The 12,455-nt window shown below is 47.0% G+C and overlaps 1 protein-coding gene across 1 annotated transcript in view; it reads left to right on the top strand.

The window, feature by feature from the left end:
- Nucleotides 1-12,455, top strand: part of Sel1l3 (SEL1L family member 3) — a 108,605-nt gene that overhangs the window by 60,799 nt on the left and 35,351 nt on the right. The window contains exons 12-13 of the mRNA XM_021162875.2: nucleotides 7,651-7,770; nucleotides 9,012-9,152. Of these exons, the coding sequence (XP_021018534.1) occupies nucleotides 7,651-7,770; nucleotides 9,012-9,152 (261 nt within the window). The remainder of the gene's footprint in view (nucleotides 1-7,650; nucleotides 7,771-9,011; nucleotides 9,153-12,455) is intronic.

The following is a 12,455-nucleotide window of genomic DNA, read 5'->3' as shown; positions in this document are numbered from 1 at the left end:
GGCTTCCCAGTCATGCTGACTCACCAGACAAAGCCATCAGTGGCTCACATCTGCAAAAAAACCAAACCAAACCAAAACAAAACAAAAAAAGCAGAATGCGTTAGATTAGACTCACTGATGGCTTGTTTCCGGACTGAGAATAAAAGGCTGCCAGTGAAGGTGTCAACAGAGGAATAGCAGGAAAACCTACTCAAGGCACAGACCTAGGTCCAGGAGAGGGGACAGTGGGCTGGGTGTCTTCAGGGATACAGAGGTGTGTGAGATGGTTCACGTTGATAATGCAACCTAGTTTGCTGTGAGGGTTAAGAGGGTTTCCCCCCATCTCCATAAAGGGCCAGCTGGTGAGTATTTCAAGCTTTCACTGTATGGTGAGGTTTTTTTTTTTTTTTTTTTTTTTTTTTTTGAACCTGCTGATCTCTGCCAGGGAAATGTGGAAACAAACGTGCATCTGGGTCTGTGTAGCCAGTATGAAGCACCATGGCAGCATTTGCCTGTGCCTGAGGGACGGAGCTGGCTAGGTCAGAATCGTTGGCTCTCAAGCTTAGTGACAAACTGGGAAGCAAACTGCCCTGGGATTGAGTCAGAAACCTACAGTGCAAAAATGCTGTTTGATACTTGGAAATAGAAAAACAACAACAACTACTGCTACAGTGGCCACTCTACTGTTGTGAAATAAACCACTCAGAGAGATGAGCCTTTCAGTGAATGTTAAATGTGGCGCAGTGAGACAAGTGGGCCTAAGGATGGAGCTCAGCTGGTAGGTCCCTTTTCTAGGGTGGACACAGACCAATCCGCAGCACTGCATGAAACCAGGTATAATCAGCACTCCAGAGGAGGGAGGACACAGGAGGATCAGGAATTGAAGGTCACTCTTGGATACATAGCAAATTCAATACCAGCTTGGGATTTGTGAGACCCTGTCCTAAGAAGGATCAGGGAAGGAGGAGGAGATGAAGAAGTGTGGAGGAGGAGGGGGAAGAAGGAAGATGGGGAGGAGGGGGAAGAGGAAGAAAAGGGACAGAAGACATAAAAAAAAAAGTCTGTCTCTATAGAGCTATTCTAACTCCTTTAGATGACATCAGGTTGGTTTTTTCCTTTTTTCAAATAAGCCTACACCCACTTAAGCCGACTATTCTCTCTGTGTATATACGTGATTTGCAAACTTTGACCTCAGTCTCACGGCAATTAATTAATATCTTCGTTGTCAAGAAATATTGCCCTACAAGAAACATTTTTACACAATCGGGTTGTAAGGCAAAGGCTGCCTTTACCTTTTCACAAAGCCCAAACATGTTCATCACATCCCGCACGTATAGATCACACGTTCAAGAACTCGAATTCGGCATCAATTAGCAGCAGGAAGCAGTGCGTTGCTGACAAGCTCCCTTTCTTTGGAAGATTTGGCATGTGAAATGTTATGATTATGAACGAAAATGTTTAATTGGTCAGAACCGGAGGAGATGAACAGAAAAGATGTGTCTCGCAGCTGAAAGGCCGTGTGATTAGGCACTGTGGGTAGGAATTATACACTTAGGGTTGTGTCATCGCTCATTTTCTTAAGAATTCATAATTAATGGCTTCTTGAAGATTGAAGCAGGTGTCAAGCGTTCATTTAAATGTCCTTTTGTTGAGGTATCTATTAATTCACCAGCATAATGTAGCAAACGAGGAGCTAGCTCTCGAAAGCCAGACCTCTCATTAGCAAGCGAAGGGTCTGTCAATAATGCCTTTCTTCCTGCTTGTTACAGCTTGGCTTCTGTGGTGCACATCTCTTTATCTTTATCAGGATTCTCACTCTGCTCCCTACTTGTGACAGAACAAGACTTTCCTTCCGGTAAAACTGGAAGGGCTCTTTTTATTCTGTGGCTTAAAAGAACTACAAATGAGTTCTTTTCCTTCAGTCCAGTTCTTAGATCCTTTCTCTCTCTCTCTCTCTCTCTCTCTCTCTCTCTCTCTCTCTCTCTCTCTCTCCCTCCCTCCCTCCCTCCCTCCCTCCCTCCCTCCCTCTCTTCCTCCTTCCCTCCCTCTACCTCCCTCTCCCTCTCCCCCCTGCCACCTCTTTCTTCCTGAGGCTTCTGAGAGGCATGGGCTGCCTCAGTCACACCCCTGGCCACAGCTGTCTCTGCATACTGACAGTACTCCGTCTTCATCTCCACCTAACTCTTTTTTACTCTTCATTTAGAGTCACAAAGGAACCTTGCCACGTGCATCTCCCTTCCTCTACTGCTAACACCTACACAAAGGACATCAATGGTTGCACTAAGAAATGGGGGTGGCCTTGACCCCCATCTAATAGCCACCCCACTTTCTCTCTTCCCCATCTCTACCCCTACTACCGCCTCATGTCCTTCATCAGCTCTCCCCTGAGCTGCTGTGACACATCTTAGGGGCAGGATTGTGTTCCTCCTAATTCAAATGTTGATGCCCTGATCCCCCCTCCCAGTAACCCTGAATATGATTGCACATAAACAGAAGGTAATGTGTGTGTGTGTGTGATGCTGTTTATTTTTTTCTGAGAGACCACACTCTCAGCTGCAACCAAGCAGAGATTGAAAGCATTCCAGAAGGACAAGGTGTCTGCCCTCAGTAGGTATTGATTTCTTCTCTTTTCACTACTTCCTAAGAAACACAGCGTAATAGCCATCTATATGTTATTTACAGTATATTAAGAATTGTAAGTAATCTAGTAGTGATTTAGAACGTGGAAGAGGAGTTGGGGCTGTGGGACAGTGGTCAAGTACATTTAAGGAACGCCTGAGGCTCGGGATTTACAATTACCATATCACATTAGATAAGAAACAGGAATCATGGATTCATTGCTTGCAGGGGTCCTGGAACTAATCCCTACGAGATACGGAGGGGTGTGTGTGTGTGTATTTATTTGTATATTCAAGTGTGTGTTCATTTGTGAACATACACATGTGAATATGGTATGGTATGTGTCCATGAATGTATGAGTGTTCATGTACACATACGTGTCTGAAGGCATGTATGTGTATGTGGAATGTGTGTGTGCATGCATCTATAATTAGACTCCTCTTATGTTTACAATGTATAGTTAGGGTTTAGAACGGGCCCCATAGTACCCAATCTACCGCAGAACATATAAGGCTTTTCTTTTCTTTTTTTTTTTTTTGTGAGTCATTCTTTATTTTAGGTAGACACATAATTGGATGTATTTATTGGGCATGGTGCAATAGTTCAACACATACAATGTAATGGTGACAGCGGGGAAATTGGCATAGCATCATCAAAGACCTATCATTGCTATGCATTGATATTGTTTTAAATCCTCTCTACTACTTCTTTTTAAATATTGGCAGCCATTGTTCCCCTACCGTGTGACAGACCCTTAGGTTCTCGTTCCTTCAATGGCAAGTGAACAGTGGGGGTGGGGGCTGCTTCTGACTCTTTTACCTGTTTGTGGGCCCTTTTCCTGGTCCAGCCTTCGTGTGATGGTATGTGCCCGGACTTATTGTTATGCTTGTTATACCATAATTGGTTGATGCCCCCAGGAACCCTGCTCTTTTCTGAGAGGAAGGGAGAAGATATGAGGGGAGGGGAGGGGAGGGGAGGGGTTACGGGGAGGGGGAGGGGAAGTGTGGTCAGGATGGAATGTATGAGACAAGCTTGTAAACCATTTCTTACTGGCACTTTCTCCCACTACCCATCCTAACTCTTGGCTACCCAGCCTTGGCCACAGCACACTGCTCACAGTCCTGGCCACGTCCAGTCTCCTTGCCTGGCTTTCTCTCTCCTTCCCTACAACTTCCTTTGGAACTGTTTTTACTGTACCATATGCTCAGCCACAGCATCCTCTGTGGCCTTGCTGGAGCTCCCACATGGCACCCAGTCACATCTCTGTCATGGCTCAGCCATGCCTGTAGAGTATGGTTAGGATTTAGAGTTCTTCAACAGATAGCATCCAGAGCGAGGACCTTGGCAGCCCACAGCTACGGCATCTATGGAATCTTGCTTCCCTTCTCTCTACCGGTGCAGTCAATACATTTCCCACCCACCCTCACCTTAAAACAAAAATGTCAGATGTCCCCTAAGAACCACCCCCTTTCACACATGGAGCCAGCAGTACAACTGGCTAGAACTGGCACTGGTTAGCAGGTGTAAGCATTGGCTAGGACACTGGCCCTGCCTCTTGCCAGCTACTCCTTGGCTCTCCGGGGCTGGCTGGACAGCAGACCACATGTCCTCAGAAGCCTGCATTTCCAGAGAATGTGGAGCTGCTGAGGCTGTCCAGCTGTCCCATCCTGATGTCTGTCTTTCCCTTTCTGTCCTGTCCCCTCTTGTTCTGTTCTCTCTTCCTCTCTCTTCCCCACTCCCTATCACCACCTTCCTTTCCTCTTCCCTTCCATCTCTTCTGCTCTTTCTATCCCTGCCTCATTCTCTCTTCTCCCTCCCCTCCCCCTCGTTCTTCCCCACCCCCACCCCCGTTCTTGGCCCTCCCCTCTCTGGCCTTTCCTGAAACTAGAGACAACAGCCTTTTACCAGGAAGAGCATCCTTGGCAGCCTGCAGACTGGGCAGAGGGAAGGAGACGAAGCTTCCCCTGGACAATGTGGCGCCTTTCTCTGATGCTTGGTCCAGGGATCCGAGGCTGGCAGTTTCCAGACACTGGTCCTCCTGGGACTTGACACCAGGCTTTAACCCTGTGATATAAGACATGAACTTTAGGGCTGCTCATTCTGCTGACACTAATTTATGAAGAAAGCAGCTACAGAGTGTTCCAGAAACCTTGGCATTTCTCAGAACAGTCCTATATGGCATCCCTGGCTCTGCATACCTGCCCCACCCCCACCCCCACTGTGCGTGTCTGCTTCTCTGGATCCCACCCCTCCCCTGGCCTCAGCATGCTATTTGAATGCATGAACAACGCTGAGCTGCCCCTCTTAAGGTCATTCTGACTCTAGGTGTTTTGGCAGGCCATCTCCTTTCTCAGAAGACACCTGATGTGGTTCAAGCTGCCACTTTAGGTACCCCAGAATCTGGAGAGGCATCCCTTTCCCTGCCTGGGTGCAGCACACAGTGTGGCTGGTCAGATTTGACTGGCTCACTCCCAGTCTGTCCACAGTTAGGGGTGATGCCTTGGGCAGCTCTTGCCTCCATTTCTCTCTCTCCTACTTGGGCACCATGACTGTCTGTCTGTCTCTCACACAGTTGTTATAGCACACAATGGTCCATCCATGTGCTGAACGGAGCTCAGCACAGGCTATGAGCTCTCAGAAAACTCTGGTCTTTGTACATCCTCTCCAAATTGTATTCCTTCTTTTTTCCTTTTCATGTAGCCCAGGCTAGCATGAAACTCACTATGTAGGATGACCTTGAACTTTAGATCCTCCAGCTTCTATCTCACCAGCACTGGGATTATAGATATGCATAAACTGTATATAGTTTATGGATATGCATAGATTACTTATAGGTCTGTAAACCTGTAAGGTCAGTATATTATTTCCATCTTCTTGAAGAGGTAGCTCAGAGGAGCTAGTCAGCTACAGTCACCCAGCACATGATTTCAGCCTAGATCTTTCTCTTTGTTCGGCACAGAATAATGGGTCACATCTTGAGTGTTCTGGAGGTGGGAGGTACTATACTAAGCCACTTTTTCTGGTTGCAGAAAAGCAGTACCGTCTAAATAAAGTAACTGGCCCAGAGCTCGAATTTAGTTAGTGGTGAGTCAGAACTGAAGTCCCCTGTGTCAAACAAGGAAGGACATGGTCCTGATAGTTTTCTCTTGCTTTGAAGTTCAATCGCAGCACATACAGAGGTGTAAGGGCCACGGAGCCAGAAGCAAATTTGTTCTTTTCTTATAGCTATGCATGGCTGCTCAGGTTCCTCTCCAGAGATGTGGACTTAGCCAAGACCTAGCTGACTGTGCCCACAGAGAGTCCACTGTGCATGGGAGGGCAGGGAACATTGAAACAGTCCTCCATACACTTCTTTTCAGGGCCACTGCTCCTTCAAGGGAGACTAAGGGCCAGGCATATGTGTGAGCCAGCCTAGATTTGACTCCTAAGCTTAAAGCTATGATCTGGGCGTGGGTGTCCACTGGGGTAAGGAGCGGGGTAGTGCCTGGCAAACCACTCGTGAGGGTCACTGGTAGGTCATCAGTGCCAGCTAGAGTCTCAGAGACCCAAGAGCATGAAGCTCTCAGGGAGAACTGCCTCCAAGTCTCGGGATAGGAAGGAAATAAAAAACAAGCAAAACAGAGAATTCTTTACCAAGGCAGATCAAGCTTCTGTGCACCCAGGCTCCTCACAGAAAACAAAAGTGTTCTTGGAGTGCCAGCTGAGATCTCACCTACCCTGACATAGCCATATGGAGACCATGAGACTCACTGTCTCCCAAATGAGACTGAAGATCTCTGTGGAGTCCTCACTAGCCTGGCTTTCGGGGCAGAACATGAGAGCTGAGTTCATGTTTTCACTTCAGGAGCCTCCACATGACTTTGTCTGTAAACTGGGTGTGTGGGGGAGGGGAAGGGGAAGTGAGTCACAACTTTATTGAGGGGATTAAATGAAGATGTGTTGAACACCCTGCTGCCATAGTTGATTTCAGTAAAGGGACAAGGCCATCATCATTGCTCCCATGTTGAACTTGGCAGAATAAATCGCACTGGGTCCTGAGCCTTGCAGGGCTCCTCAGTCCCAGTCCTTTAATGATCCCCCAGTCCTTTAATGATCCCAACAGGGACCCTGGGCCCCACACAGTCCCAGCACAGGAGGCAGCTGAGAGGCGGTCTAAGGAACAGAGCTATAGACCAGACCAGAATCTGCTATTGAATAAGTTTCTCAATGAACAAAGGCAGTCAGAAGGGAAATCAGGTCTGATTCCTCATTCTCTAAGTAAAAATTCTCTCTCAATATCTCACACCTGCCTGTGGCATGGCAGAGCATGGATCGCTTGCTCCAGGGTCCCTCTGTGGTGTACATAAGACACAAAACAATGGGAGCCGGTGTCTAACACAGAGCCAGGGAGGGGAGGAGGGAGAAGGAGCCAGAACGTATACATTGAGATGGATCTTATTTTCTCCAAAGAAGTCAACTATCTGACAGGCCGTGTGCAAATTCCAATTCCCCCATGAACTCTCCCTCTGGGTTCATCATTTAGAGCATACAGAACATCCCCATCTCAAATTCTTAAGAATTTAGCATGCTTGATTTTTTTTTCTCAAGGTACATTTCTAAATTGGGGGCTATAACAGAACTGAGGCTGAGCCTGTGAAATAAACGTGTTTGTTTATGTCAGATAATGATGCTTCAGTAAAGATTAAGGTCATAGAAAATATCAATTTACTCTTTTTTGGTGCTGTCGGGAAGGAGAGCTGAGAATCACGACACCAGGCAGACTTTTGAACAAGCTTGAATAATGAAGTGGGAGTGGGGAAAAAAAATCCCGACTTCCCCAAACAAATACTTTGATAGAAGCAAACATCAATGCTGATATGCAGGACGTGGTCCATCCGTTTAAAGATAATTCATTCCCGTGACGGTGTAGTCACGCCTAAGATTTAAGTTATTCATCTGGGTTTTGCTTGAACAATTGCTGGCTTGAAGATATTATGTCCGTGGATGCTCTTGGCATTTGGGTGTTTACCTCCTCTTTCCTTTCCCTCCCCTTTCCCTTCTCTTTCTTTTTAGGCATATGTTGAAACTATTAGGCTCAAAGATGATGAAATACTCAAAGTCCAAACCAAAGAAGATGGCGATGTCTTTATGTGGCTGAAGCACGAAGCTACCCGTGGCAACGCAGCAGCACAGGTGCGGGCAAGCCGGTCTTGGAGCATTTGTCAGTCATTTCAGCTGAGGTTACAAAGTAACAAAGCCTCCCCATTCTCTGCCGCTTAAAGCGATGCTGCTGTATCTTCTGCTTGCCATCATGTCTCCTGGAGTTCTTGCCTCTTTAGAGCCAGGGGGATGAGGCTTCTGCATGTACTTTAATTCTTTATTCTCAACCTAAGCCATGTTATATGCAATTACTAGCATATATTAATTGTTATGTGATATGGGTTTCATTATGATATTTTCATACACATGCATAATGTATTTCAATTTCAGTTACTCCTCCCACTGTTCCCTCTTCTCTTCCCAACAAGTTCCCTTCTACTTCCCTGAGAGAAGAAAGGAGAGGGAGAGAGGAAGGGAGGGGAGGAGGGAGAAGGAGAAAACCCAGCGAGTTCTGCTAGGGTTGTTTACAGGAGCAGGCTCACCCCTGGAGACAGCATTTCCCTAACCCTCATTGGCTCTTAACCTCTCCCCCTTCCATGGTAGATCTCTTAATAAATGCCGCATGCAGGTAATCACACCTGCTGTGGATTCCAGAGTGGCAGGTGTAGTGAGAGGACTGGAGCAACAGCTCAGCCCTTCAGAGCATTTCCTGCTCTAGTAGAGAACCCAGGCTCAGTTCCCACATGGGAGGCTCACAACTGCCTGTAACTCCAACTCCAGAGGACCTGGTGCCCTCTTCTGGTCACCAGGGGCTCCTGCATATATGTGATGCACCCCAAACTTTCTTGGGTATACACATATACCCATAAAATGGTAAGTAACCCCTTTTTAAAAGCAGACAGGGGCCTGGTGATATGGCTCAGTTGGATAAGGTTACTTGCCACCAAGCTTGATGGCCAGCTTATCTGAACTTGATCTCTGGGACCCACTGGTAGAAGAGAGAACTAACTCCCGGAAGTTGTTTTAGACCTATGTTAGTGTGTGTGTGTGTGTGTGTGTGTGTGTGCACTCCCCCTCCCGCCCCCTGTCCCCCATACACACATAGGAGTGTAACAGTCATGCTATGCCTGGAAGGCAGCATCCCACACCTCTCCCCACTGCTTCCTCTGGCCCTTGTGTTCTTTCTGCCCCCACTTCTAAGACATTCCCTGAGCCTGTGCGAGGTTGATACAGATGTCCCATTTGTGGCTGGTCATTCAGCCTCTTCTCCCATTCCCTCAAGTGCAAAACAGTACCTAGGAAACTCACTGTTCTGAGTTGCTGTTGTCTTTAAGCAACGATTGGCTCAGATGCTCTTCTGGGGACAGCAAGGGGTGGCCAAGAACCCTGAGGCCGCTATCGAATGGTACGCGAAGGGGGCCCTGGAGACGGAGGATCCGGCGCTGATATATGACTACGCCATTGTGCTATTCAAGGTAAGAATCACTTAATTTGAACTAAAATTGTTCGATTCTCATAATAGACATCCTGAGACATTTCCTGTGGGTGTGCAGGCAAACAGAAAGTCTAAGAACAAGCAGCTGTCACCTGTGATGGAGAGGGACCCGCTGGAAGGGACGAGTCAGAAGCACTTCCCTGGGCACATTTTTAATTGACAATCTTACAGTTGACATGTGGCTTCTCTCTACTTCTGTGACATTCTGAAGGTGACACCCATATTTCATGGTTTGGTACGTGGCCACCAGCCCCATGGTGCTGCACGTTTGTCACTGGTTCAACAGAGCGTGTTTGGGACAGATCTCAACATTCCCAAAGATAGAGAATAAAGAACCAGGTTGAAAGCTTTGGAGGAAGGTCAGGGAAGAGTCTAGGAGACATAGGATGGGTATTAGAGTCCCACCTTTACACCCATGTGGATAGCTCTGAAGAACCTTATGTATTCTGGGGTGGTGTTCATGATCACAGACCGAATGAAACAAGATGGCCAGGGGGCTTTGAGAACTGAAACATGAGCGTGCCTTTCACAAGAGAATCATTGTTCCCACTGATGAATGGAGGACCCTGTGTAACATAAACTAGAACATTGAATTCTCATCGCCTGGAGATGTTATATGTCATGTTAGTGTCTTATATGCATATGAAGCAACAGAAGCACCCAGCCGGTGCATATTGAAAATGGAATAGGGATCCAGGGTGGGCTGGCTTTAAAATCTGTGGTCTGCATATCCAAATGCAGATGTATGAAATCACTAATCTCAGAAAAGGCCCCCATCCAAGTATGAAGCAGACCTTACCCTACTTAGTTTCTGAGATCAGACTAGAGCAGGTACACTCAGGGTGGTATAGCTGCAGACCTGTGCTTGGAAAAGGGAGATGCATTGGCTTCGGTAAGGACATGCTTGGTCTTTACTTATGCCCATGCTCCAAATGAATGTCATCAAACAACTGCAAATCACCTGTGTTCCTGGCCAGGCCCGGCTCCAGATCCACAGCTGTGGTCACTCACTGACAACCATGATCTTGCTCCAGCTCAATCCTCTCTCTACACCCTAATTGGAGCCTGAGAGCCTATCGGTTGTTATGGTTTCCAAATTGAGACCTAGACCTTCTCTTTCCAGGCACCAAATCAACAGAAATTATTTGAATCTTCACCATATGCCAGCGTGTTTATCTAATACATATCCATTCTGTGCTGGCCACGTGCCAGCCTGTGTGCTCCGGTGCTCAGTGGAGGGACATATGGAGGCATGAGTCACATCCCTGGCCTCAGAGGGCTCGTACAGTGGAGGAGAAGATAGGGGACAGAAATGGGGTTGAGGAGAGATACCCGCCCACCAGGGATGGGACTGGACACCATGCAAAGTCCAGAGGAGGAAGCGTGAGCCGGGCACTGTTTCTGCCCACCAGGATCTGGCAGTGTAGAGTGGGACACATTCTACATGTGTGCATCTGTGACTGTGGCTCTTGTTTCCCACATTGTAAAGCTTTTTGTGTTTTCCCAGTGTCGTTGAATTCTAGCGAAGCTATCTCTGGGTAGTATGCAGGAAGCCTTTATCACCATCTCAGGGAAGAGTGTCGCCTCTGGCAAGGAACTCTCTTTAAATATAGTGCACATAGAAGGGCCTCCCATGGACATGGGCATTCTGGGTGAAAAGGTGATGATGTGCCCAACGTCCCATGTGCAAAGATGGTACCAGAGTGAAGGTATGGCTCCAAGGTGGCCATGTGCATCTCATCTGGCATTTCCTGATGGTGAAGCCTTGACTTTGACATGGTTTGTCCTCTGTCACTGCATTCAAAGGCTGATCATCAAACACACAGGCTGCCAGTGTATGGCATTGGTCTCCTTTAAGAACTTTCCGTACTGCTCAGATTAGCATATGGTGCAGTCTTTGGGCAAGAAGTTGTGTGATTAAGCTGACAAGAATGCTAGATTAGCTAGCAAGGATACTGGAAACATTTCTGCCCTGGAAATGGGAATATCTGGGTTCAGGGTTATGCTGTAGTTCCGTGAGCCTTTGTATAAATCAACTACCCCGGGTCTGGTTAACTCCTTCAAAACAAAGAGCTGAGAAAGATGAACGTAGGTTCCATTATTCTGTTTCTGATGCATGGGTCCAAAGTTATCATATTCCTGACCCAATTCTTCTGAGTGTCCTTCTGCATTCTCCTTCCTCTTCCTCACTAATTAAATGGCGTTATGGCATTGTCTCAGTTAAATTTCTATTGCTGTGGTGAAACACCATGACTAAAAGCAAGTTGGGAAGAAAAGGTTTATTTGACTTACACTTCCACATTGCTGTTCATCATCAAAGGAAGTCAGGACAGGAACTCAACCAGGAAAGGAACCTGTAAGCAGGAGCTGATGCAAAAGCCATGGAGGGGTGCTGCCTACTGGCTTGCTCCTCATGGCTTGCTCAGCCTTGCTTTCTTATAGAACCCAGGACCACCAGCCCAGGGATGGCACTGCCCACAATGGGCTGGGCCCTTCCCTATTGATCACTAATTAAGAAAATACCCCATAGCTGGATCTTATGGAGGCATTTTCTTTTTTGTTTGTTTTGTTTTGTGGGGAATGGGTCAGGACAGGGTTTCCCTGTGTAGCCCTGACTGCCCCAGAATTGGCTCTGTAGACCAGGCTGGCCTCAAACTCATAGCAATCCACCTGCCTTAATCTCCTGAGTGCTACCACCACCAGGCTATCGACATTTTCTTAGTTGAGGTTCCTTCCTCTTAGATGACTCTAGCTTGTGTCAAGTTGACATAAACTATCCAGCACAAACATACTTGCGAAAAATATTTTCATCCTACCTTTTGGTTTGGTTTTATTAAATAAGTAAGTTAGGGTCCAGTAGAAACGTGGGTAGAATTCAACCTTTAGTTTGATTTCTACTTCTATTGGGGATCCTGAAAACTATAGAGCTAAGCAAACACTGTGTCTTTCTCATACCATGCAGGAAGTTAGGGGTCATTTTAGTTTCTCAGAATAGAACCAAAATACATAGTAGAAAGTGAAGTATGGTGGTCTGAGGCTCAGTCTGCTTTCCTGGCTTCGAATCCTGCCTCCCATTCTCACATACCATACAGTTCTGGGAAGTCTGAGGTGGATGGGGATGTCAGGGCTCCCCTGTAGGCTTAGGTGTGGTGATGTGGGTGCTGGCCCATGATCACACTGTGTGTTGATCACCACCTCCAGTTGTTATAGAGCCAACCAAACAGAGCAGATGCCCAATTCATGCAAAGAAAGCCCTCCCCGTGGTCACATCACGTGACCCCAT

This window comes from Mus caroli, unplaced genomic scaffold (assembly GCF_978045245.1).
Source record: "Mus caroli unplaced genomic scaffold, Mus_caroli_1 scaffold_4, whole genome shotgun sequence".
Taxonomy (NCBI): Eukaryota; Metazoa; Chordata; class Mammalia; order Rodentia; family Muridae; genus Mus; species Mus caroli.
Note: the sequence above shows the minus strand (reverse complement) of the source record. Positions and strands in the feature narration are given on the sequence as shown.